We start from the raw sequence: 27002 nt of genomic DNA, 5'->3' as shown, positions 1-27002 counted from the left end.
GCGATAGCCACGTTCAGATTCTGGCTGAAAGCCAGGGGAGGGAGCTTGGGGTAAGGGGAGGGCCCTGAGGGAGGGGTCAGACTCCTTAGCAAAGAGTTAATAGGAAGAGGGGGAGGGGATAGGACGAAGAGACCGAAGGGAAGGCTCAGGTAGGAAAAGAACCGAAGAGGGAAACCTGGTGGGGGGAGAAGGGGTCCTGCCGGATCTGGGGTCGGAGTTGGGACTTTCTCCCCTGCAGCACCCTCACCCTAAGACCGCCAACTTCCAGCCGCGGCGGCGACTTTCAGTTTCATTTCTACGAACCCTCCTGCCTGGGCCGCAGTCGCCGCCGCGATGCCCAGTAAGTTCAGCTGCCGGCAGCTCCGGGAGACGGGCCAGAGATTCGAGAATTTCCTGGTCGATCGGGGACAGGACAGGGAGACAGATCGCGAGCGGCTGAGGACCATTTATAACCAGGACTTCAAGACCAGGTACGGGCCGGCCCACTCCCCGGCCCCGAAACGCGGGCCCAGCTTACCGCCGCGACCCCCGCGGCGGGGCCACCCTTCCCGCCCCGGGGCGCGGAAGAACGGCAGCTCCCCCAGTGGCTCCGGCGGGTCCAGGGGCCGCGCAGCGCCCCCTCCTGCGCGGTGCCCACGCCCCGCCCGCGCCGCCCGCACCGCCAGCATCCCACCCGCTCTGCCCCTGCCGGGCCCCTGCGCCGAGTCCGGGCGGAGAACCTCCCCCACAGCCTGCTCCCCCGGCGGCGGCGCTGGATACGTCTCGGGGAGCCGGGTGCTGCGCCCACGCGCCGCCCGCGGGGGTTGGGGGCTGAGGGTGGGACGCGCTCGGCGTGGGGGAAGGGAGCTCGGGAGGGAGCCCGGGCTTTGCAGAAGAGCGGGGAACGAGCTGCCTGCTGGGGGCTGCCCGCCCTGGCGCGAGCTTTGCGGAGCCCTCCGCCCCTTCATTGAGGGGCTGTTTCCTCGGGGGTTCACTATCCCAAAGAGCTGAAGAGACCCAGGGTAGGCGGGAGAGTCTCAGGGAGCTCGGGGAAAAAGGAAAGGGCACCAAGTGCGTACGTACCAAACCTCCATTAGCACCTGTGGCTTCTCCATGGAGACCCGCGCGGGGGCCGGTCTCCTCGAGGCCCCTTCTCATCCTGTGGCTAAAGGCTGTTTGGTCCTCCTTTCCTGTTCCCATTCAATTGAAAATCAAAGAGACTTCTCCCTGTCAAACCACAGAATTGTGCTTCAAAAACACCTCTAGCAACAGGCTGCAGTCTTGGGGTCTTGGGCAGAAGACCAAGAAACATTTTAACAGGGATAAATGTAAAGACTTAAATAAATACTGGGTGGTGGGAATTTAGGCTTACTAACAGACCTCTTGAAAAAGACTGGGTTTCAGTAGACCAAAAGGCGGGTATGGCTGCTTAAAGAGCCAAAGAAGTGTTAGACTGTGTTTATAGAAGTGTGGTTTGGGGTGGGGGGGCAGGAGGTAAGTGATTCTCCAGGTTTACCGGATCATTTCTGGAATATTGTTTTCAGTAATGAGTGTCACGTTTTAAGAGGGACATTGTTTTTGTTGTTGTTGTTTTGTTTTTTTTAAGAGGGACATTTAACGGGTTTGAGTAGCACCTAAAGGAGCAAAGACGCTGACCTGTTTTATGTCCCCACACTGTGTTGGGCACTGGGGAATATAAAGATGGAAAATACATAATGCCAGGGGAGCAGGAGGGACTGTGAAACATACAGTATGCTGTAATAATAAAATAGCATGAGGACTATAATACAGATAATAAGAAAAATGCTGGAGGAAAATAAAAAGAGAACAATTATCATTGAGTCACATCATCAACACTTCACATCTATGAACTTACCTGTGTCCAAAAAAATAGGTACAACGCGACTGAACAAAAGTCGACTACTTCTTTGGGCTCTGTTAAAGAGACTATCATTCTGATGCTTGTTTAAATGGTGAGGAAGACTATTCGAGACTATTGCAGTAGGTACTGCCATGGGAGGAGCTCTTGCTCAATCTCTCAATACAGCAAAGACAGCTGGGATTTATAGCCAACTGCGGAGTGAGGGGGTCTTGAATGAAGAATCACTCAGAGACAGCAATAAGGGTGTGGGGGTGGGGCAAAGTTGAAGCCTAAGGCAGAAGAGGGTTCAGAGGAGCCTGACTGAAGTTTCCTCAAAGAAAGAGTCTTTGTCATCTCTACATCAAAGTTACACAATATGTTCCAAAACTGAGGGAAAACCGGCTTTGTCAGATAGCCACAAACAGGCATATAGGAAACCACATATACCATACATTATGAGTGAATCTAAGGGATTTCAAAGGCAATTTTTTTAGTACGTACTTGTTTTTAGGCGAGTAAGATACAACTCCCCTGTAGTTATTAGGGAATTCAATGGAGAAGGTGGCATTGACCTTGTCCTTTGCTTTGAAGGCTAGATAGCATTTTAATACTTGGAGGAGGAGGAAAGGTTTCTATGTTGATTCATTCTTTTTGTGAAACCCAGTCAAAGAAATGGAGAAATGCTGGCCTTGAAAAGAGAGGAGAGGACAAGGTAGTTATTGGTGAATATTTTAAAGACTGTCCTGAGGGGAAAGGATTATACTTTGGTGTCATTCCAGAAGGCAGAACTGAGTTCACTCAACATGGCTGACTCGGGGAATTCCTCTGTGACCTAGTGGTTAGGATTCTGGGCTTTCACTGCACTTGCTCAGTTTCAGCCCCTGGTTGGTTAAGTGAGATGCTGCAAACTGAGTGAATTAAGTGACGTAGCCCTCCCCCAAAAAACCACCCCCGCCATCCACCAGGTGGAAGAGACTTCTGTTCTGACTAGAGAGAACTTTCTTGTGCTGTGACCTCAACCCTCATCCACCCAATGGAAATTTATTGCTTCTCTGGGCTCTCATTGCTCCTCCTTCGAAGCTTAGTTATAGCTGGATGTCGCCCTACCTTGTGTTAGAGCTCGCATCTCTGCACCAGACTGTAGAACCTCTGAACACAGGGACAGGCCTTTCATCATGTTGGTGCCTTCCCTCAGTCTCCAGCATAGAGCCTTGTATGGATTAGATGCTCAGTAAATGCTTCCAGAATCTAATAGAGTTAGTAAGTAGAGTTGATCTGCAAGAGAAAAGGTTGTAGGGGAGCTATAGCAAGTCACCCTGTATCAGGAATTCTGGGGTGCTTCCTCCACTGAGAAGAATAGGTCCCTTCCAGCTATTAATAGGTTATTTTATAATGTTATGAAGTACCCTGCTCAAATATATTTAATGGGGGCTCTACCATTTGCCTGTGCCCTGGTTCCTGCCTCTAAAGAGTGTAGGCTAGTAGGGAGTGGCAGATGTGTAGATAAACATGTCATTCTGAGCTTCAGGAGCTAGTATCATGTTTCCATAGCTGGAGTTCAAATTCTGACTCTGCCACTTACTGGTTGCATTTGATTTTAACCACGTATCTAAATTTCCCTAACTATTAAGTGTGTAAAATACTGCCTTTCTCTCAGTTGTGTGAGGCCAAAATAAAATATCATAGGTAAGGCATTTCCCCTGGTAACAGAGTGCATGGGCTTTGGAAGTGGCAGCTATCATTAACATTGCTGGTTAGGAGTCCGTTACGGAATAAGCACTGGCATCATGAAAAAGTTTCTGAGAGGAGATGATTCTAGCCTTGGGCAAGAGGCTCATTCTTTCATTTAACAAATGTTGGCTGAATGCCTCCTTTGAGCAAAGCAAAACTGTGAGTTGCTGTAGATAAACAGAAAGAACCTAACTAAGGAAGAAGGAGGCAATTAAAGACAAATACTTTTTAAAAAAATGTATTTAAAATGTATTTAACTACTGTTCTGATAAGTGCTTGTGAGAAAAAGCCCAGGATGCAGAACCAGAAGTTTCTGGAGAAGGTGATGTTTGAGCAGAATCTCGAATGATAAATAGAGTTAGCAGGTGTAAGACAAGGGGAGGGCAGTCCAGGCAGAGGAAGTAGCGCCTCCAAGGTGGGCGTGAACTGTGAACAGGTGACATGAGGTCAGAGGGAGGCAGGGGCTGGATTGGGTAGGCCGTTGTGGGCCATGGGGAGGTGATGTGGGGTTTTTGTTTTTAATCTTAACAGAAATAGGAAAGCACAGAAAGTTGCAAAGTAGGACACCGAGAGAATCAGTGTTTTTAGAAAGATCACTGTGGACCTCTCTCCACAGTAAAACTTTACATTTTACTTTTAGTCACTCAGTCAGTTCAGTCTCTCAGTGGTGTCCGACTCTTTGCGACCCCATGGACTGCAGCACGCCAGGCTTCCCTGTCTTTCACTATCTCCCGGAGTTTGTTCAAATTCAAGTCCACTGAGTCAGTGATGTCATCCAGCCACCTCATCCTCTGTCATCCCCTTCTCCTGCTTTCTGTCTTTCCCAGCATCAGGGTCTTTCCCAATGAGTCAGCCCTTAGCATCTGGTGGCCAAAGTATTGCAGCTTCAGCATCAGTTCTTCCGATGAATATTCAGGACTGATGTCCTTTAAGGTTGACTGGTTGGACCTCCTTGCTGTCCAAGGGACTCTCTAGAGTCTTCTCGAACACCACAGTTCAAAAGCATCAATTCTTCGGCACTCAGCTTTTATGGTCCAGCTCTCACATCCATACATGACCACTGGCAAAACCATAGCTTTGACTAGACGGACCTTTGTTGGCACAGCAGTTGTCTCTGCTTTTTAATATGGGGTCTGGTATACACAGCTTTCACAGAACAGTATGTGTCCTTAAAACAAAGCTTAGCCTCATTCCCTACCTTCTGATATTTTTTATTCTAGTTTACTTCAATTGTACAAAAGCCCTGGTCTGGTCTTTACCCATTAATGAGAGTTGCAATCCAGTTTGTAAAACAGAACTAGAAGTCCCATTAAGATCACTTCTTAGGTAGCTAGTCAGACAAGAGCAGGTCCTGCCCCATTCTGGATAGGGCCATCTCCCCACCCCCCCCCCCCCCCCACACCTGGATACTGATGACCAGAACACACCCAGACATCCTCCCTTTTTTCGTTAGGAACTGCTAAGTTTCCAGCCAGTTTCAGGACCAAGCAAGATGTCAGGAACACAGTGGGGCTTTTCAAACCACCATCACCAGTTGGCTCAGGTGCACCAAGACCTGAGAGGTGACTCAGAGTAACCCAAGGTTCATTATGCTATCTTTATAATAAATCAGCATTGCAATTTTTTTGTACCTCCCCCTCCCCCCCATAGGTTTTACTTTGGTGCTTATGGGTAAGCACCTGCACGTGAGAAAAGTTACATAACCTAAAGCTGTCAATCAATTTTTCAGTCAGATAACTCAGGACACCAGGAAGGACTTTCCACCCTTCTGTTAAAACCTACCCTACCCTCACTGCGGGGCTGCTTCTGGTTCCCAGACAACCGACTCTCCTACCTTCTCGAGAGTATACTTTCGCTTCACCTAAAAACTCCTGCTGCTTGAAACTGCTTTGTGTCTCTCAGTTGAATTCTTTGCCTCAGGAGGACAAGAACTGAGGAATGGCTGTTCTGCCAGTAACAATCTGATACTGTATTTTGAAATACCATTCCTCAGGCTAGTAGGCTTTCCTGAACCAGGTCTAAAAAATTAGTCATCTCCCACCTAACAAACAACAGGGTCCAGGGGCAGGGCGTTACACACCCAGGATATCCAACTGTGGCAGAAAAGTCTGGAGGGGGAGTGCGGTGGTACAATAGCTGGGATGGCTGAGGTGCCATTTAGAAAGGTTGTGGTGTGGGGACCTGTTCTTCAGTTTCTTCCCTAAAATGGAATGATAATAGTTGCTGCCTCAAAGGGTTGTTGTGAGGAGTAAATGAGATAATGCAAGTTGCTTCTTAGAACAACACGTAGTAAGTGCTTAATAAATGTTTTCTGTTGTTGTTAATGGTGGAGCGTTCAGGAGAGCCATATTAAAGGGTTAGACTTAGTCCTGTAGTCTGTGGAGTCATAAGTTGGGGGAAATGACCTGATTTGTGTTTGCTGATAACTCCTGTGAACTTTAAAGAGCTTCCCTGGTGGCTCAGATGGTAAAGAATCTGCTTGCAGTGCCGGAGACCCAGGCTTGATCCCTGGGTCAGGAGGCGATTCCTGGCTCACGAAGATACCCTGGAGAAGGGAATGGCAACCCACTGCAGTCTTCTTGCCTAGGAAATCCCATGGACAAGAGAAGCCTAGTGGGCTACAGTCCATGGAGTTGCAAAGGAGTTGACATGACTGAGTGACTAACACTTTCACTTCCTGCTGACTCTTAAGGAATGGACCATTAGAGAGGTATGGAGTCAGAAGCAGGAGGAATAAGGCTTGGGAAAATGATAAGATCAAGCAGTTCACAGAAGAAATATAAATAACTAATAAACAGAAGGAAAGATACTTGATTATGCTAGTGATCAGGGAAATGAAAATGTAAACAAGGTACCATTCATTTGAGCAAGCTCTGGGAGTTGGTGATAGACAGGGATGCCTGGCGTGCTGCAGTTCATGGGGTCGCAAAGAGTCAGACACAACTGAGCAACTGAAGGGAGCTGAACCATTCGTTTGTTTACCGGATTGTCAAAAGTTTAAAGGATTGAAGGTTTCTGATGTTAGGGTCTAGGAAAGGGGTTTTCTCAAATTCTTTTCAGTGAGAATGTAAGTTTGTACAACTTGTTTAGAGGACAATTTGGCAGAACTTATCAAAGTAAAGGGGGCTTCCCAGCTGTCTCAGTGGAAAAGAATCTGCTTGCCAATGCAGGAGCCACAGAGACCCGGGTCTGATACCTGGGTTCGGAAGATCCTCTGGAGGATGAAATGGCAATTCACTCTAGTATTCTGACTTGGAAAATTTCATAGACAGAGGAGCCTGGCGGGCTACAGTCCATGGGATCCCAAAGAGTCGGACACAACTAAGCGGCTAACAACATCAACAGCATTTCTTATGTGAATACAAATCTCAAGGACTTAGCTGGTGGTCCAGTGGTTGACCACAGTTTAAATGCAGGGGTGCACACACATCAAAGTAAACCTTCATTCTCTTTGACCCAGAAGGATGGTTATTGTAACATTTGAAATAGCCAAAAATTGTTGGCAGCCTAGCTATCTATTGCTGAACAAATAGTTAAACCCACCACAGTGCATTCATACTGTGCTATCCTTCGCCACTCAACATGGCCTACTTGGGGAATTCCTTGGTAAAATGTTGTCATGGTGTCCATGGTGGTGAAAGAAGTCTGTTACAGAATAGTATGTGTAGCACACAAAAAAATATGTGTACTTAAAAAAATATATTTTTTTAATGCAAGGAAAAGAGCCTGGAGAGGTATACATCAAACAGTTAGTGTTAGTCGCTCGATCATGTCTGACTCTTTGCCACCCCATGGACAGTAGCTTGCCAGGCTCCTCTGTCCATGAATTCTCCAGGCAAGAATACTGGAGTGGGTAGCCATTCCCTTCTCCAGAAGATCTTCCCGACCCAGGGACCAAACCCAGGTCTCCCGCTTTGCAGGCAGATTCTTTACTGTCAAACAGTTAAGCAGATAGTTGAGAGTGAAAGAGTGGGAACCCTTAATGTTTTGTCAGGTAATGAAGGCAAAAGGAGAAGTGGGTGGCAAAGGATGAGATGATTAGATAGCATCATCAACTCAGTAGACATGAATCTGAGCAAACTCCAGGAGATAGTGAAGGATAGGGGAGCCTGGCATGCTGAAGTCCATGGGGTTGCAGAGTCAGACACAACTTTGAAACTGAGCACACAGATACCTCTGATATCAGCACCCCACCTACATTGCCACATTCTGTTCCACACTAAGGTGACTCATATCAATTAGGGTATTTTTGTTATTGTTGTATTTTAAAAGGATCATGTTATACACATTTTCCATCTCCCGATTTTCTTACTCGTCAATACATCATGGAAATGACTCCTAATTGTCTGGTATATTCTTCTAATTGCATTATTGGGTTTTTTTCCTCAACGTCTTATTATGACAGATTTCAAACATAATGAAAAGTTGAAATAATGTGACATTTAACAACCATATACGCTTGTTACTGAACACAAATTGGTGTGCCCCACGCATATATGACGCCAAACAGACCAAACTTTCGTAGCAGAGAAAGGGTTATTACAGGGCCAAGCAAAGAAAACAGGTGATTTAGGCAGCTCCCTGAGGGTTTTCTGGGAGAAGTTGTTACAGGCAAAATTTGGAATGAGGGCTGCAGGGTGTGTGACTTTCTTCTGATTGGCTGGTGGTGAGGTAACAGGGTGGTGCTCCGGGAATATTGTGCTCTGCCTGAAGTTACTGTCATCCACCTGGGTGGTGGCCTTAGTTCCTACCGTGCAAAGCTATTGTTATGTGTATTCCTTGAGGAGGAAATAGGACCCTGCCCCGAGGCTGCACTATTGTTTCTAGACTGGGAACCCCCCACATCCCCCCACACCCCTCTTCCCCACCTTGTTTCTGCATTTCCCTCTGTTCCCTGATTAGCAACTGTTTGAATCTGCCCCTTGGAACTCTGGGAAGGTCAAGGAGGCTGAATGAAGTCTATTTCTACAAAGAAGCAGCACAGGCTTTTGTGCCCTGGAGGGCACCTCACCTGGATTTCTTTTTTTTTTTTAGTTGCACTGAATTTTAATTGAAAACATTAAAACAGCCTGACTACTTATAATGAATTACAAAACTTTGATAGTTAAATTATACAATCATTTATGAAGCTTTTATCCTTCATTATTTTGTAGACCTGAAGGAAACTTTGCATACTTGTGTTTTCAGTTCTCCATTTCAGAGGAAGTTGTGAAGACAAGGTCCAAGCTATTTATAAATTAAAACCCAACAGAGAAATGAAACAGAGGGAGAACAAAATCTATACACGGCTGAGCATAGGTGTTTTTTAGTTCGTGTTTTGTATAGGAAAAGGTAAGAACTAAAAAACGTAAAGTGATCCATTTTCAAAAATAGCTAGCTTTGAGTGACAGCTTGCTGGTGTAATAGCCATAAGGGTTACAAAACTGGGAAGGTGGGATGCCTAGGATTTTTCACCTGAGGTTCACCCTATTGGTGAATTCAAAACATAAAACGGAAGGACGTGCACAGGAAAGGAGGAAACGATGTCAGGGAAGGGCCAGCCTGTAAAGAGGGAGAGAACAAACCTAGGTGACTTCCGGGAAGATTGTTCACCGCATAGTACTCCAATGAGGAACTGGGAGAGGGGCTTGCATGCTAGGGTAACTTGCTTTGTGTAAGGACTGTGGGTGTGCCTGCCCATCAGACATCTGATCTTGCAAAACCACAAAGCTTCACTTTCCGCTATACCTCCTGTCTCCAAGTCCATTCTTGAGTTTGGGCTGGTGAGCATGTTTCTCACAGAAAACAATTTAGTTCACATGTCACATGTGACATGTGAATCGCCATGGACAGAGGAGTCTGGCGGGCTACAGTCCATGAGGCTGCAAAGAGTCGGACTTAGCAACTAAACAACAGTGTATCTTATAGGAATATAAATCACAGGGAGTTCCCTGGCAGTCCGGTGGTTAAGACTGTCACATGAAACAAAGCAGGTGCAGCAGTAAAACCTGAGTCATGAAAACCCCAATCAGTTACCTTTAGCATGCCTCTTTTCTTTCCCCTGGTTTCTTCTATGCTTGAGTCTTGAGCAGGTACCCACTTGAGAGGGTGCTGGCAATAAATAGGCCACGGAGGAAGTGTCAGCAAATCCGGCCATGACTATGTAGACAGTCCGCCCTAACTGTTCAGCCAGGTACCCATAGATAAATCCGACTATTGCAGAAAAAAAGAAAATTCCCTGAAACATCTGTTCGGCCAGCTTCTGGCCCTTGTAATCCACTGGCAGAGGCAGCAAGCATAGTTGCTCCCACAAGTCTGGTTCTGAAAGCGGGTGGCAGAGTGAGGGCAGCCGAGACTCAGGGACAGTCGGGTCCGAGGTCAGCTTCTGAGCACAACTCTGTGGGCCTGCAGAGCAGGGGGTTGCAATGGCCACTCACCTAGATTTCTAATTAGTATTTGACACATGCCTGCCCATCCATCTGTCTTGCTATATTTATCTTGCACCATGTGAGGATCTTAGTTCCCTGACCAGGGGTGAACTAGTGCCCCCTGCAGTGAAATTGTGGAGTCTTAACCACTGGACTAACAGGGATGTCCCCATCTAGCTATCTTAATTTGTTTGATGCATTTCTTAATGAGTTACAGATACCAGTACAGTTCACCCCTGAGCACTTCAGCATGATTGTTGTTGTTATAACTATTGATCTAAGAGTTTAAAATTTGTTTACAACGGGGTTTTTTTTTGGACCACTCCGCACAGCTTGTGGGATCTTAGTGCCCAGATCAGGGACTGAACCCACTCCATAGGCAGTAAGAAGGCAAAATCCTAACCACTGGACCACCAGGGAATTCACATGTTTACTTTTTTTTTTTTTTAAGCAAAATTTACCTACAGTGAAATAGACAAGATTTCAAGTGTCCCATTCTGTGAGTTTTAATGAATCCCTATACCTGTGTGCAACACCCTATCAAGATATAAAACATAACATCAGCCCCAAAAGTTCCTTCATCTCCTGTCCTATTTAGTCCTCACCTTTACCCACCCAGTATCCACTGCTCTGATCTTTTTTCTTTTCTTTTTTTTTTTTGAGATACTATCCATTCTAGAACTTTATTTAATGGAATCAGATAGTGTGTACTCTTTTATGTAAGGCATCTTTTGTTCAGCATAATATGTTTGAGATTCACGCATGTTGTTCTGTGTATCAGTGGTTTCTTTTTATCACCAATATTTTACTACCAATTCTTTCGGTATTCTTTTACCAGCAGTATCTCTCATGGGCTTTCCTGGTGGCTCAGTGGTAAAGAATCAGCCTGCCAAGCAGGAGACTTGAGTTTGATCCCTGGGTCAGGAAGATCCCCTGGAGAAGGAAATGGCAACCCATTCCAGTATTCTTGCCTGGAGAATCCCCCTGGACAGAGGAGTCTGGTGGGCTACAGTCCATGAGGCTGCAAATAGTCGGACTTAGCAACTAAACAACAACAGTATATCTTATATGAATATAAATCACAGGGAGTTCCCTGGCAGTCCAGTGGTTAAGACTCCATGCTTGCAATGCAAAGGGCTTGGGTTAGATCCTTGGTCCAGGAATTAAGATCCCACATGCAGCTCACTTGGCCAAGGTGGGGGAAAAAAAATATATATATATATATGTACATGTGCATGCTAAGTCACTTCCATCATGTCTGACTCTTGGTGACCCTATGGACTGTATAGCCTGCCAGGCTCCTCCGTCCATGGGATTCTCCAGGCAAGAATACTGGAGTGGGTTGCCCTGCTGACCCAGGGATGAGTTATAGCTCATGCATTGTAGGCAGATTCTTTACCGCTAAGCCAACATGGAAGCATATGTGTGTATCTATATATATATAGCGGCTTTATTCAAAATAGCACCAAACTGAAAACAATGACCTTGAAACCCTGATATATATACATGTCCTGGAGACTATGATCTTGGGCAAATTGCTTAACCTCTTTTTTTGGTAGTTGCCGGCAAAGTCTTCTTTAGAATGGTCTTCTGGTGTGACCTTGCCTGCGATTGGACAATACATATAACCTGACACTTGATATTCCAGGCCATCGCACAGTATTGCTGGCAGCCAGAGGTTCAGTATTTGCATTGTTAACCTGTTTCATCTATAAAATAACAATCTGGAATTGCTTGATACTTCTTTCACCCATTCTCCCAGCAAGTCCTTACTGAATAAATACCAGTGGTAGGTCTACACTAGATGTTATAGTCATGTTACATTTTTTATGAATTTTTATTTCATGAACAATGTAATAATATTTTTATTAAAAATCAGAGTATTATGTTATGTTTGGCCTTACAAGAAACCATCAAACCTTTTTCTACAGTGATGTACCGTTTTATAGTCCATCCAACAATGCATGAGCATTCTGGTATTTTTGTATCCTTGTCAACATTTGGTGTTGACAACCTTTTACATTTTAGTCTTTCAAATGGATGTGATGCATTCTTTTAAATAGCCGTCTGATATTCTGTGGTACGAGTGTTTACAGCTTATTCAGCTATCTCCCCATGGATGGACATTTGTTTTCAATTCTTGGCCAATATGAAGGACTTTACAATAGGCCTCCTTGCACATATGTTCTTATATGTTGGTATGTTTCTTTTGCATGGATACATTCCCATGAGTTAAAGGATACCTCCATATCAAATGTTAGGAGATGTTGCTGGATTGTTTTCCAAATGGTTGTAATAGTTCTACTTTCTACCAGCAATGTATGAGAGTTTTCTTTCCCACATAGTAAGACATGTTGTGACTGTCTTCTTTTTTGTCAGTCTCATGGAAACAAAATGATACTTCATTTTTACTTTCATTTGAGTTTGTCTATTTTTGGAGTATTTTTTCTTACCCCTGAGTCATCAGTTTGCTCTTTAAGTTGAATATTCTGTTTTTCTATTGAATTGTTCATCTTTTTTTCCCTTGAAATCCAAATGACTAGATTTATAATGCAAGAATTGGTGCTTTTTTTCAACAAGTATGTACTAAGTTTGTGATTTCTAAAAAAAATTATTATTTTTTTTTTTAATTTTTATGGTTGTCACCTTAGACCAAGTGAACTTGGGTAGTGGTAATAGACATGAAGAATAATTTGAAAGCTATTAATACTTAGGTGGTAATACCTTTCTCCTGGAGGAGAGCATGGCAACCCACTTGCCTGGAGGATCCCTTGGAGAGAGGAGCCTGGCAGGCTACAGTCCATGGGGTTACAAAGAGTCAGACACATCTAATGTGACTTAGCACACAGGCATAGCACCTATCATAGAAGCTGCAAAACTTGCAGAGTTCCTCCTGCTCATGTGTCCATGCAGAAGCTTCCAAAGATGGAAGATTTCACCTTAAAATTGTACTTTGGGCTTCTCTTAAAAGCCAGATCTGGCCATCTTGGGCCTGGTAATCTCTTTCTAGAAATGAGTAGCATTTCTTCCTTTTAGACAGGATTTGTGCTCCTGGGTTTGCTCAGTCCCCTCAGGGCCCTATTTTCTCTCTACCACTAAGCTGAGAGCTCCAGGGTGTTTCAGGGCACCTGAGCTTTTGTTTGTTTAGACTTGTTTAGTCCCTAGTCTCATCTGACTCTTCTGTGACCCCATGGACTGTGACCCACCAGACTCCTCTGTCCACAGGATTTTCCAGGCAAGAATACTGGAGTGGGTTGCCATTTCATTCAGGGGATCTTTCCAATCCGGGGATCAAACCCATGTTTCCTGCATTGCAGCTGCTTTCTTTACCACCAGGGAAGCCCCTGGTTAGAGTAATAGAATATTCACTCAAGAAGGACGTGTGTAATCCTTCTACTAATGACTCAGGTCCTATGCTAGGACCGGAGATGGCTGCAGGTATCAAAGATACGTGTGGAGTCTGGCATCTGTTGCCATTTGAGTGTGTGCCGATTCATGACTTAATGACTCACTGACCACGGGGCCCTGGTGAAAGTTACCAGGGTTGATTTCAATCCCTTTGCCTCAGCCCCTGAGCAGCAGTTGAGCCTGATACCTGATTGTGAGACTTCCTGCTGATTCTCTTCCCTCTCCAGGAGCTTCCTGCTCTGTTTTCTATTCCTCCCTGGGTTGTGCTGGCCTCAGTGGTCCTCAGACGACTCACTCCCTGGGAAGATCCTGAACACTTCCATAGTTGTAAATACTATTGACATCTCCCTATTATTAGGGTCTGCTTTGACTTTGGCCTGAGTTCTCAGCTTTTGATTCATGGAGCTAGCTGCCTGTGGACCATGGGATCTCAGATTGACCATGTCCTCCAGATCTATATGTCCCTCCAGCCTCCTCCTCCTCCTGTGTCTCCCTCCTATCTCAGGAATAGTCCCTGAAGCCAAGACACTGCTTTCGGTATTGTCCTTGACTCCTCTCTCTTCCCAGCCTACATTTGCTCTCCTGTCTGAAACCAAAATCTGCTAATTGTTTATTCTGAATATCAGATCTGTCTCCTCTTCCATCCTGACCACTGCCTTGTTCGGACCCTTGTCAACTTTGAATTGGACGGTTGCAATGGCCTTCGTCTAACTGGTCTCCCTGCCTACAGTCTTGCCTCCAGCAAATCCATCCTCCATTCCTGATGCCTGGGTGATCTGAAATGCAAATATGATCTTGCCACTCCCCTGCTTAAAACCCACCAACGTGGGGTGGTTGTGTAACCACAGTGTAGCCTCTGGTGCAGGCTGGAAGTAAGTTACTACTCTTAACTACTACTGCTGCTACTAGTACTACTATTACTACTAATAGGATACTAATAATAGTAGCTAACATTTCTTGAGCGTTTTCTATTGTGTTTTCACATGATTTACTATCTTTGTAAGACAAATCGGAGCCAATTCAAAGTTCTCTGAATGGTATCACTCACTTGCATGGGGGTAGGGAGAGGGGCAGAGTTACAGGCAGGGGGCACCAGGGAAATGTCCATAACCATAAATGATCTTATTTTATGCTGGTGAGTGACCATGCTGGTTGAGCCTTAATAGTTCAACAGGGATGGCCATGGTTCCTAGGAACTAGGATTTGCTTTCATTCCCCTCAGAGCACGGAGGGAGGGTGGTCAGCTGTCCAGAGCATGAATGTGTCTATGACGTGTCACATGTGGGGATGTCCTCTGGCCCTTAAGTGCCTGTAAAGGAGGAGAGCTGCTGGCCTTCAGGGTCAGGTGCAGGCTTCATGGCTTGGCATGCAAAACTATGCAAGACCTGGTCCCTGCCCACCTCTGCTGCCTCCTGCCAATCCCTCCTTGCACTCTTCACTCTAGTACAACCAGACTGGATGTGATACTAATCATAGTGCACCTTACTGAGATCTTATGTGCCAAGCACTGGGCTAAGTGGACACCACAGTGTCTGTCTCTCCTGTGATCCACACAACCACCCCGGGAGATAAGTCTGCTGTTATCCCCATTTTATGGAGGAGCAAAGTGAGGCTCTGCGAGGTACAGTGACCCAAGGTGACCCAGCTAGTGTCAGAGTGGGTGGTCCCCCCAGCTTACCCCACTCGCGCCCCCACACCTCGGCTCACACGCTGTGCTCCATTCTGTACTTGAATGACACCCATTCATCCTTCAGGACTCAGTTCTGACGCTGTTTCCTTGGGAAGCCGCCAAGTCTGAGCTCCTCCCCTCTGAGCTCCAGGCCAGAGGCTGGAATTAATGTGTTCCCTCCATGCTCCTCAAGGCCTCTTTGAACCCCCAGCATCTAGCACAGTGTCTGGCACATAACAGGTCTCTGTAAGTGTTTGTCGAGTTGACTAAACTGAATTCCAGGCGCTGAACCTTGGGGTTATTGTCCTTCTGACCAGTTTTCCCTGTCTTCACCTTCTCTAGGCCCAAACAAGCTATTTGATCTCTGGAGAAGGATCCTTTCCCTTCCTGCTTGGGTTCTACCTGCACCCTCTGACTTCGGGGGGACACTGCTGTCTCATCAGCCACCTTGCCCACACACCCCGGACACCTGCACTCTCTGCCCCTCTCACTCCTCACCAGCGGGCTGGACCTGGGATGCACCCCCCCACCACCACCCTACCAATCAGCTTCTTCGGCTTCCCTCTCTGCCTTAACTCTTTCTGCTTCAGTGTTTATATCTTTTCGGTCCCAAATTGCCCCCACCCTGCCCCAGATCTTCATTTCTTACTCTCTCTTCCCTTAGTCCTCCATCTCAACAGCCCACCATTGGACTTTTCTCCGCAGAAGTGCAACGTCCACCACCTGCTACTTGTTTAAAACAATCATATTTAGTCTTGGGGAGGGTCCCCTTGCCTTCCCTGAAAACATTAAAAAGTCCTGCTGTCCCGGCCTGTCCCAGCCCCATCCTGTCCTGCACAGAGTGGCTCTCAGATGCCCTCCCCAGCTTGCCGCCCCCTGGCCCTCACTCCACAGTCTCCTCTGCTCCCGGCAGCTTTGGGACCCCTGCCCCTGGCTTCTCCTCCATGCTGTATGGAATGAAGATTGCCAATCTGGCCTACGTCACCAAGACCCGAGTCAGGTTCTTCGGGCTCGACCGCTGGGCCGACGTGTGGTTCCCAGAAAAGAGGAGAATGAAGCCGGGGTTGGAAATGAGCAAACACCACAGGTCACTGCTAGCCACTATCTTTCATGACAGGTGTGCTTGTGTGTGATGGGGTGTGCAAGAGGGGCCTGGGTGTGTGGGAAACCGTGTGACTGGGGCTTGCCTCGGCTTGGTGGGGGGCAGAGTGTGGGCTCCCTCCTGCAAGGATTGAGGGGAGGGCAGGGAAGGAGCTAATTGGCCTGAGTTGGGGAGTGGGTTTCCTGAGCATGGCTGGCACTTGGCCATCCTCCCCATTCTGTGATTTTCCCGAGGGCAACTCCCAGTCCTGTCTGCTCCTGCCCCAGCCCTGCCTGCCCTTGACTCCCGCTCTCCCCAGGGCTGAGTATATGCATGGGAAACATGGGGTGAATGTGGAAGTCCAGGGGCCCCACGAAGCCCGAGATGGACAGCTCCTTATCCGCCTGGATTTGAACCGCAAGGAGGTGCTGACCCTCAGGCTTCGGAATGGAGGAACCCAGCCTGTCACCCTCACCCACCTCTTCCCATTCTGCCGGACCCCCCAGTTTTCCTTCTGCAATGGAGACCGGGAGCTGCCCTGCCTCCTGGGCCCGGGTGAGTGGGCTCTCAAAGAGCCTCTGGTGTGAACGGAGGCCTGCCCTAGGAGGGTCTGTTGCTTCAGGAATGTGCTGTTGCAGGCTGGTGGGGCTTGCCTTGGGGTAGGGGCCATCTGGGGGATGTCAGGGTTGGCATGCTCCTGGGCAGATCCCTCCCCAACCCAGCTCACTCAGCTGTCTTCTCCTAGGTGAATGCTATGAGCTCCATGTTCACTGTAAGACCAGCTTTGTGGGCTACTTCCCAGCCACAGTGCTCTGGGAGCTGCTGGGCCCTGGGGAGCCGGGCTCAGAAGGAGCTGGCACTTTCTACATTGCCCGCTTCTTAGCTGCCGTGGCCCACAGTCCCCTAGCGGCACAGCTGAAACCCACGACTCCCTTCAAGCGGCGCCAGGTTGCTAGAAACCCTGTGGTGACCAGCCGAATAGAGGAAGGAGAAAGACCCGACCGGTAAGTCCTCCGTCCAACCCAGTCCAGGCTGGGGGAGGTCCCTCCCCGCATCACTGTGTGGGCATTTGGGAAGAACACAGAGCCCCCTTTCCTAACAGGGAGTTCTTAACTCCTCCAGACCTCAGAGACCTTTTCTGTCTAAGAAGGAAAGCAGATACAAGGACAGTGTGAAAAAGTTTCAAGTATTTTTGACTGTATGATGGATTGTTAGACAGCCAGGGTGGTCATGTTTCTCTCTCTCTCTCCCTCTCTCCCCTTCCCCCTCATAACAGCTTTATTGAAACAACTTGCATACTATACAATTCATTCCTTTAAAGTGTACAATTCTGTGATTTCTTTAGCATATTCACAGATAGGTCCTACCATCATCTCAATCCATTTTGAAACATTTCATCACCCCCAAAAGGAGCCCATACCCTTTAGTTATCCCCTGTTTTGCCGCCGCCCCTGCCTCCTAGCCCTCACCAACCACTCATGTACGTTCTATAGATTTCCCTCTTCTGGACATGTCATATGAATGGAATCTTATGTGTAGACATCTCTTTTTAACATGTCCAGGTGTTCACAAAATACTGAGCTATAAAAGCAAACTATGAGACCACTGTGCTCTTTCTGCTTTTAGCAGGATTTTAGCAGAATTCCCCTATACATAGGGGAATTCTCTGCGGGTCCAGTGGTTAGAATTTCGCACTTTCACTGCAGGGGGCACGTTCTATCCGTTGTAGGGAACTAAGATCCCACAAACCATGCAGCGCAGCCAAGAAGTTAATTAATTAATTGGCTAATTAACTTAAAATATATTTGTATAATACATGTTGACAAAGAAAAATGTCTGGAAGGCTACATATCAAGAAGTTAACAGTGTTTATCCCTGGATGGTGAGCATGTTGTTTATTTACCCATTTATTTATTACCTATTTTCTGACTTTTTTTTCCTCTAATGAACATGTATTGTTTATATATGTATATGTATATAGATAACTTCACAGCTTGTGGGATCCTACTTCCCCAACCAGGGATCAAAGACAGACCCCCTCTGCCATGGAAGTGTGGGGTCCTAATCACTGAACTGCCAGGGAATTCCATATATTATATATAATTTGTTTTTTAATGCTTTCAAGTATCATGCTTTCTAAAAATGAAAATGGTCCAGCCTTGGCATGAGCAGCCTCATGAGACAGTGAGTCGTGTCTTCTAGGGCAAAGGCTAGAAGACCCCTTTCAGCAATAGTATTGAAGCAGGGCTTTGTGCATCCCCCAGGGAAGGGCCTTCTCAGAGTCTCTGAAGGCGAAGGGTCTCTGTGTTTGTAATAGCTTTTTTTGTCCCGCTCCTGCAGTTCTAAGAACTATGACCTGGAGTTCAGTTTGCCACTGGGAACATACTACCCACCCCCCCGCCTCAGACAGCTGCTCCCCCTCCTTCTTCAGGGAACAAGTATTTTCACTGCCCCGAAGGAGATTGCTGAGATCAAGTAAGTACCATCCCTCTGCACCCTTCACACTGCGTTATATGTTTCTTCTCTGCTCACTTCTTGCTTCTGCCCCACGCCTCTGTCCTCAGCCTCCCATGCTCAGTTCATTCATCCCCTTACTGGCCAACACACCATGTGCCAGGCTGCATTCAAGGTGAATCACTCACGTGATGGCCCTGACATTGTAGTTGGGGAAAGTGAGCATTTCTCATCTTATCTTATGTAGTGATGAGTACTATGAAGAACTAACTAAAGTTAAAGCAGAGTAAGGGGTGGGCTGTGCTGTTTTGCAGAGGAGAGCTAGTCCTGGCCTCTTCGAGGAGGTGACATTTGAGCAGAGAATAACATTTGAATGAGGTGAGGATATGAGTCATAGGAGGATCTTTGAGAGAGGATGTTTCCGGCTCCAGGATCCACAATGCAGGTCTGAGGTTGGCGGGCAGGGACTGCCTTCTTAGAGGCCCCTGACCCCCATCTGCTTCTCTGCTCTTCTAGTCTTCCCTGATTCCTGACGTTTTCATAGTCTCAGGGCTGCAGAGGGAGAGGTGCTCCGGGACGTGGGGTTTGCCTGACCCATCCTGTTCCTGTCCCTCCCCTCCCACCTCCCCACCCATCACTGCCAGGGCCCAGCTGCAGACAGCCCTGAAGTGGAGGAACTACGAGGTGAAGCTCCGGCTGCTGCTGCACCTGGAGGAGCTGCAGATGGAGCACGACATCCGGCATTATGACCTGGAGTCGGTGCCCATGACCTGGGACCCCATAGACCGGAACCCCCGTCTGCTCACATTGGAGGTCAGGGCTTGGATCGGTAGTAGGGAGGATGGACTCAAGTTAGCCAACCCACAGTCTGTGGGCAGAACAAAAGGATAATGACGCTGTTCCTGTCCCAGGAGGCTCGGCAAGGAGCAGAGTAGGCATCTAGGCCCCCGAAAGAGGTGTCAGAGCAGGGTAATAGGGAAGACTAGGGTTTTAGCCCAGACTTTGCTATCACTTGGCTCTGTGACCTTAGGCAAGTCTTTGGCTATCTCTGGGCCTTAGTTCGCTCTCCTGAAAAGCATGGAGCTGAACTAGATGGTTCATGTTCTTTTTTGTTTATTTGTTTGGTTTTTTTGGCTGCACTGGATCTTCATTGCAGTCTGCAAGCTTTTCTTGTTGCAGGGTGCAGGCTTAGTTGCCCTGCAGCATGTGGGATCCTCGTTCCCCGCACTGGGGATCGAACCTGAGTCCCCTGCATTGGAAGGTGGATTCTTAACCACTAGACCACCAGGGAAGTCTGGAAGATAATTCTTAGAGACCTCTCCAGCTCTCAGATGTTGAGTGTGTATACATAAGTCCAGAATTGCACATGAGAATGGATTCCTGCACCCATGTGCTGAGAAAGGCACCAAGTGAGAAGAGATAGCAAGTGAGGATCATCAGGGAAAGTTTCCTGCAGGAACTGACTTTTGAACAAGATTTTTTTTTTTGAACAAGATTTTAAAGGCAGAGTAGAAACTGAACTGGCCAAGAGGGCAGCTGGACTTACTGGGAAGCTGACCCCTGGGTCTTGAAATCGTGCCCTGGAGGGTTGCCAGGATTCCTGGACTCAGCATCTCTGAGCAGCTTGGGCAAACTTGTCCCTTCCCCATCTCCCCTGACTCCTGCCCTGCCTGGTGGAAGAGGAAAGAAGCAAAGCTCCCTGAACCCCAGGGTAGAGGTGGATCGTCAGACCTTGTGTCTCAGGAGCGGGGGTCTCAGTGGGCCTTCCACTGGTCATCTCAGGCTAGAAGCTTGCTGCTGCTTTTGCTTCCTAGGTTCCTGGGGTGGCCGAGAGCCGCCCCTCAGTGCTGCGGGGTGACCACCTATTTGCCGTTTTGTCCTCTGAGACACATCACGAGGACCCTGTCACCTACAAGGGCTTTGTGCACAAGGTGGAATTGGACCGGGTCAAGCTGAGTTTTTCCACCAGGTAGGTGTTGAGGGAACCCTGAGCTATAGGAAGGTCTACAGATGGCCCAAAGGCCAAGGGAGGAGGGTGCTTCTCCCCAGAGTGAGCGGGACCCCAGGGACAGAGCAGGGGGGACCCTGAGGTGCCTCAGCAGCTTCCTCTCCTAGAGGATTGCTCGGAGGTCTGGGAAAGGGAGTGGGATTGGGGTAGATGGACAGAGTCCTGGCCTTTTATTGCCCACCCCTCCTTACTGGAATGCTTCCCCCTCTCTTTCCCTTCCAAAGCCTCCTGAGCCGCTTTGTGGATGGGCTGACTTTCAAGGTGAACTTCACTTTCAACCGCCAGCCCCTGCGGGTGCAGCACCGTGCCCTGGAGCTGACGGGGCGCTGGCCACTTGAGCCCGTGCTCTTCCCGGTGGCCTCACGTGGAGTCCCGCTGCTGCCCTCAGATGTGAAGCTCAAGTGAGACTGGGCAGGGGCTCCGGGGCCACTTGAAGTATGGGTTAGGGGATGCGGTCAGGGAGGCTTCTGGGACTCGACAACATCATGTTTGTGGCACTCTGCCAGGCTGTACGACCGGAGTCTGGAGTCAAACCCGGAGCAGTTTCAGGCCATGAAGCACATCGTCATGGGCACCACACGCCCCGCCCCCTACATCATCTTTGGGCCTCCAGGCACGGGCAAGACTGTCACCCTAGTGGAAGCCATCAAGCAGGTGGGGCCTGAGCCTACAGTCTGTGGCCTACACTCTGAGTCCCCCTGGAACCAAGCAGCTGTCCGCAGGTTCTGCTTCCCTCCAGCTAGCTGGCACCAAGGGCCAGTGTGGCTTTGAGCACTGTGTGCACGTTGAATATTGCACAGCTCCACGCTGCAGTTCATGTCTCTGTCTTGGTTGTTGTGTTCAGTCGCTCAGCCGTGTAGGACTCTGTGACCCCACGGACTGCAGCACGCCAAGCTTCCCTGGCCTTCACCATTTTCCAGAGCTTGCTCAAACTTGTGTCCATTCAGTCAGTGATGCCATCCAACCATCTCGTCCTCTGTCGTCCCCTTCTCCTGCCTTCTATCTTTCCCAGCATCAGGGTCTTTTCCAGTGAGTCAGCTCTTCGCCTCAGGTGGCCAAAGTGTTGGAGCTTCAGCATCAGTCATGGTAGCCTTTTATATTTACTGCAGCAGTTTTCTAGCATAAAGTCCTGTTTGGACTGCAGTGGGCTGGGGATCAGAACTTGCCTTTTTAGTCACTCCCTCCCTAGCAATGGGGGAGAGATGCCACACTGCGCCAGCCTGAGTCACAACCACACTTCTCTGCACCGCCCCCCACCCCTCAACCCCCACCCGGAGACCAGAAGCTGCTTCCCACACTGTGCTTATCCCCACCCCAGGTGGTGAAGCACTTGCCCAAAGCCCACATCCTGGCCTGCGCTCCGTCCAACTCAGGGGCCGATCTCCTCTGTCAGCGCCTCCGGGTCCACCTGCCCAGCTCCATCTACCGCCTCCTGGCGCCCAGCAGGGATATCCACCTGGTCCCTGAGGACATCAAGGTACCTGGGGAAGGCCAGCAGCCGAGGGACGGCGGGTGCTGCTCTGGGTGAACACTAGGGTTGGGAAACTAGGAGACCTGCGTTCTGAGATACTCACTGTGTGACCTTGGGTGGGCTTTAGTTTCAGTTGTATGTAAAGTGAGAGAAAGTAAATAAAATTGCCTGGGGGCCCCGGAGCCAGAGTGAGGGTGAAATTGGCTGACTCCTTTCCCTGCCCAACCCTCAGCCCTGTTGTAACTGGGATGCAAAGAAGGGGGATTTTGTATTTCCTTCCAAGAAGAAGCTGCAGGAATATCGCGTCTTAATTACCACGCTCATCACTGCCAGCAGGTGGGAAGTGTGTGTGTGTGTATCTCTTAATAGTGTGTTAAGTAAAGAGGTGGCAGGCCGGGAAAATGGGGAAGGATGGTTCCTGGGGAGTTGCGGAGAGGGCTGGCCTAGGTGAGCATTCAGGTTTGACAATCTGGGTGTGACCCCTGCCTGGCCTGACACCTCCCAGGTTGGTCTCGGCCCAGTTTCCCATCGATCACTTCACACACATCTTCATCGACGAGGCTGGCCATGCCATGGAGCCAGAGAGCCTGGTGGCCATAGCAGGTGAGGGGTTTGAGGGGGCTGCAAGTAGGCCCCACATGGCGTCAGAGAGGTCCCACCACACACCTTTCTCCCCATCACTCCCCACTTTCCAGGGCTGATGGAAGTCAAGGAAGCAGACAACCCAGGAGGGCAGCTGGTGCTGGCAGGAGACCCCCGGCAGCTGGGGCCTGTGCTGCGTTGCCCGCTGACCCAGAAGCATGGGCTGGGGTACTCACTGTTGGAGCGGCTGCTCACCTTCAACGCCCTGTACAAGAAGGGCCCAGATGGCTATAACCCCCAGTTCATAACCAAGCTACTGCGCAACTACAGGTACCCCACACCCTCCACCAGCCCAGCTGTAGCCTCTGTCCCACAGTCCTGTTGCTCAGAGACTATACAGTGCAGAAAGGCTGTAAACTGGAAGGCCTCCTCTGCAGTCCCGTCACTGCTGTTTGTAGGTGGTGTGACTTAGCAAGTGCCCTCACTCCAGAGCAGTTTGCCTATTTGTATATCAGGGGATGGTCACGGGTTCCCAGACACTGGAATATGTCTGAGACAGGTCCCAGGTGAAATTTCTAGGCAATCCAAGGAGAAATGAGTAATACAGACAGTGATTATTCAAGTTAAAAAGCTGTATGCTTCCTTTAGTCAGTGAGTTCTTGCATCTGAAATGATCAGTTGAGTTCCTAGCTGAGTCCTCTAAGAATCTTTAGTTCCTTAGATGAGTCCACTAAGAATGCAATAAATGTTAGCTGTTGTGTTAGTACTGCTTGTATTTGGGGATTTTTTTTTTTTTTTAGTTCTACTAGTTTATTGCTACCAACCCATCTCCCTCCACCCTCATGCACACATGCTGTCATGTGACCCCATGGACTGTAGCCCGCCAGGCACCTCTGTCCATGGACTTTTCCAGGCAAGAATACTGGAGTGGGTTGCCATTTCCTTCTCCATATTTTTGGATTTAAACACATGATCTCATCCAGTAATGGTGATAGTCGGTGATGCGTGTCTTTGTATTATCCTTCCTTGGCAAAATTGAGACTTGAGAATGGGTCCCTGATTTCTTGGTGTTTTCTTTTAAATTTGAAGTCTGTGGACTGGATGCTTTCTGGAGCCACCTTTGGTTCTGCTTTCTGTGCTTAACTCTGTGTGTGTTAGCTGCTCAGTCACGTCCGACTCTGTGCGACCCCATGGGCTATAGCCCACCAGGCTCCTTGCTCCGTGGGGTTTCCCAGGCAAGAATACTGGAGTGGGTTGCCATTTTGTGCTCCAGGGTATCTTCCGACCCAGGGATCGAAGTCAGGTCTCTTAGTACCCAGTTGCAAAAGCTGTACCTGAATGAGTCTGCTATGCAGTGGGCAGGACAGGATAGTGTGTGAGTGGGTGGAAGAGCCTGCCCCGGTCTGGTATTGCTCTTCCTTCCTCCTCCTCCTCCCAGGTCTCACCCCACCATCCTGGACGTTCCTAACCGGCTGTATTATGATGGGGAGCTGCAGGCCTGTGCGGATGTCGTTGACCGAGAGCGCTTCTGCCGCTGGGAGGGTCTGCCTCGACAGGTGAGGCTGAGCGGGGCTGGGGCTCAGGCTCCTCCCACCTGTACCCCAGCCTCCCTCTTACTGAGGGTCTGGGAGGCAGGAGTCTCTGAGTGGAGGCCACAAGCCCTGCCCTTTGTTACCTGGGATCCCCCATTCCCTGGAAGGGTTTGGGGGTGGAAGGGAAGGGGAGTCAGGGAGGTCCAACTGAAGGTTTCCCCTAACCCTGTGTCCAGGACTTTCCCATCATCTTTCACGGTGTAATGGGCAAGGATGAGCGTGAGGGCAACAGCCCGTCCTTCTTCAACCCAGAAGAGGCTGCCACAGTGACTTCCTACCTGAAACAGCTCCTGGCCCCCTCCTCCAAGAAGGGCAAAGCCCGTCTGAGCCCCCGAAGTGTGGGCGTCATCTCCCCATACCGGAAGCAGGTCAGGCCCTCAGTTCCCATCAAGGGAACTTTCCCATACCTAGCCAGACCACTAGGCAGGGGCTCCAGCTCAGGCCTCTCTGCTGGCCCCATATCTCAGACGAGCTCAGAGGTCAGTTGTACCTCCTCTTTGCCCCCCAGCTCCCTGGCCTCCTGCCTGGCTCCCTCTTGTGCTGGGGTAATGGCAGGAGAGAAAGGCACCTGTCCCCATCTTCCAGGTGGAAAAAATCCGTTATTGCATCACCAAACTTGACAAGGAGCTTCGGGGACTAGACGACATCAAGGACTTGAAGGTGACCCTCACCACTGTTACACACTCCCTCCCTGACTTCTGTTTCCCTCGCTCCCCCACTTCCAGACGCCTCCTTGGGTCCCTGCCCTACTGCCCCTGGGACAACCCCAGTCCCTGCCCCAGCCTCGCTGCCTGAGACCAACTTGGGCTTTCCCCTGCTGGAGATCCCAAGTTATAGGTCTGGGCTGGGGCCAGGAAGCCTGTGTGTTTAGCAATTACCCCGAAGGATTCTTAGGATCAGGCTGGTTTAAAGTCTCTAAGGATAAAGTCCAGTCTCCCTAGCCAGCCAGACCTGTCCTGTGATGATGTCCCCACTCACCTCTCCCACCCTGAGTCAGTTGACAGCTAGCTCCACTCTTCCTCAGATAAGAATCACCTGAAGAGCTTTTAGTGCTGCCAGCACCAGGGTTCCACCCAACCAATTAACACGGCTATCTGGGGGCAGAGCCAGGCCAGCTGTGTTTTTATGGCTCCTCAGGTGATCAGGGTTGAAAATGGGCACTTTAGGAATTAGAGGCCTTTCCGGTGGAAATTCTGATTCAGGCTTTCTGGGTTAGGGCCTAGAGTTACTTAAACAAGTACTGAGTGATTATCTTCAGGAAAGTCTGAAAAACTCTGCCTAGTGAGTATTCTTTGGAATCCTGTCATTTTTGCTTAGAAGCCTTTCCAGTTCCCACCACTTTAACTGGATTCACTTTTCAGGTTTCAGCTAGCACAGCATAGTTCTGTCCTCTTTGCTGGCTCCCTCCACTGTAACAATTGTCCTCAGGCTCTGGTAGGTGGGGCTGGTTTCTGGGTCCCCTGCTGAGTGCCTCCGGCCCTGCCTCCCTCCCCTCCCTCCCCTCTAGGTGGGCTCAGTGGAAGAGTTTCAAGGCCAGGAACGCAGTGTCATCCTCATCTCCACCGTGCGGAGCAGCCAGAGCTTCGTGCAGCTGGATCTGGACTTTAACCTGGGTTTCCTCAAGAACCCCAAGGTTGGAGGGCTGGTGGGCTGGTGGGCACTCCTCCTTCCAGGGAGGACCCTTCCCTGCTGTGACCCCCACCACCTCTTCTCACCAGAGGTTCAATGTGGCAGTGACCCGGGCCAAGGCTTTGCTCATCGTGGTGGGCAACCCGCTCCTGCTGGGCCACGACCCGGACTGGAAAGTGTGAGCATCCCACCCTCCATCCCTCTTGATGGCTACAAGCCTGTTCAGTCACTAAGTCGTGTCTGACTCTTTGAGACCCCCTCAACTGCAACACACCAGGCTTCCCTGTCCTTCACTATTTCCCAGAGTCTGCTCAAACTCATGTCCACTGAGTCAGTAACGCCACCCCCTAGCCTAGGACAGCTGTAGTTTTATGAAGCACCCTTGGGGCTCAGGTAATCTTCCCATCTGTTTTATCTTAACATCTCCATTTGCCAAGGTTAAGCAACTTGCCCCCAGGCATAGGCCGGTGTGCAGGACCCAGGCTGGGCCTCCAGCCCCTGCAGGCAATCAGCCAGCCCTGTGCAGCTGTGTATGAATGCTCCCGTACCCCACAGATTCCTGGAGTTCTGTAAGGAAAACGGGGGGTATACTGGGTGCCCCTTCCCTGCCAAACTGGACCTGCAGCAGGGGCAGAACTTACTCCAAGATCTGAGCAAACTCAGCCCCTCTACCTCAGGTATGGCTGGGCCAGGGTGGGCCAGAAGGGAGGCAGTGGTGAGGGAGGAGGTAAGTGACTAAGACAAAGCTCACCCCCTCTCTTTCTAGGACCCAAAAGTCACGACTACCTCCCTCAGGAGCGGGAGGGTGAAGGGGGCCTGTCCCTGCAAGTGGAGCCAGAGTGGAGGAATGAGCTCTGAGGACCGCCCACCTGACCCGTCCCCTGCTGCTCACAACCGGCTGCTAACAAGTGGGGGAGGGGGGAGGAGGTACCACTGAAAAAGAAAATGTTTTTCTTTACCAAAGTCTCTTGTCTCCTCAGCCAGGCCCGGCTTTCTAAACTCTCAAGATGACCCCAGAGGGGAAGGTGGAACTATCACACCCTGCCCAAGGCCAAACCCACCCCCATCCCCCTAACCCCCTTCCAGGGGAAGAAAGCCAGTGGGAGGCAACAGAAGCCACCCACAGGCTT

At 49.3% G+C, this 27002-nt stretch overlaps 1 protein-coding gene across 4 annotated transcripts; it reads left to right on the top strand.

Annotated features, from left to right (window-relative positions):
• Positions 1 to 26830, top strand: MOV10 (Mov10 RISC complex RNA helicase). 4 transcript variants are annotated; one of them, XM_043876009.1, is made up of 21 exons: positions 1 to 149; positions 269 to 470; positions 15969 to 16142; positions 16456 to 16691; positions 16882 to 17140; positions 18477 to 18611; positions 19235 to 19403; positions 20405 to 20559; positions 20823 to 20999; positions 21105 to 21252; positions 21917 to 22075; positions 22302 to 22405; positions 22575 to 22672; positions 22765 to 22981; positions 24090 to 24207; positions 24420 to 24611; positions 24829 to 24903; positions 25751 to 25876; positions 25962 to 26050; positions 26428 to 26549; positions 26639 to 26830. In XM_043876009.1, exons 2-21 carry the CDS (start codon positions 334 to 336, stop codon positions 26728 to 26730), a joined length of 2982 nt encoding a protein of 993 aa, XP_043731944.1. In that variant the 5' UTR covers positions 1 to 149; positions 269 to 333; the 3' UTR covers positions 26731 to 26830. The 4 variants fall into 4 exon arrangements, with proteins under 4 accessions (XP_043731944.1, XP_043731941.1, XP_043731945.1 ...); XM_043876006.1 differs by having other exon boundaries at positions 15969 to 16172; XM_043876008.1 differs by having other exon boundaries at positions 6 to 149; positions 239 to 470; positions 15969 to 16172.
• The last annotated feature ends 172 nt before the right edge of the window (positions 26831 to 27002 follow it).

The sequence above is a fragment of the Cervus elaphus genome, chromosome 20, assembly GCF_910594005.1.
Source record: "Cervus elaphus chromosome 20, mCerEla1.1, whole genome shotgun sequence".
In the NCBI taxonomy this organism is placed as follows: Eukaryota; Metazoa; Chordata; class Mammalia; order Artiodactyla; family Cervidae; genus Cervus; species Cervus elaphus.
The sequence above is the reverse complement of the archived record's forward strand: the minus strand, read 5'-3'. Positions and strand labels throughout refer to the sequence as shown.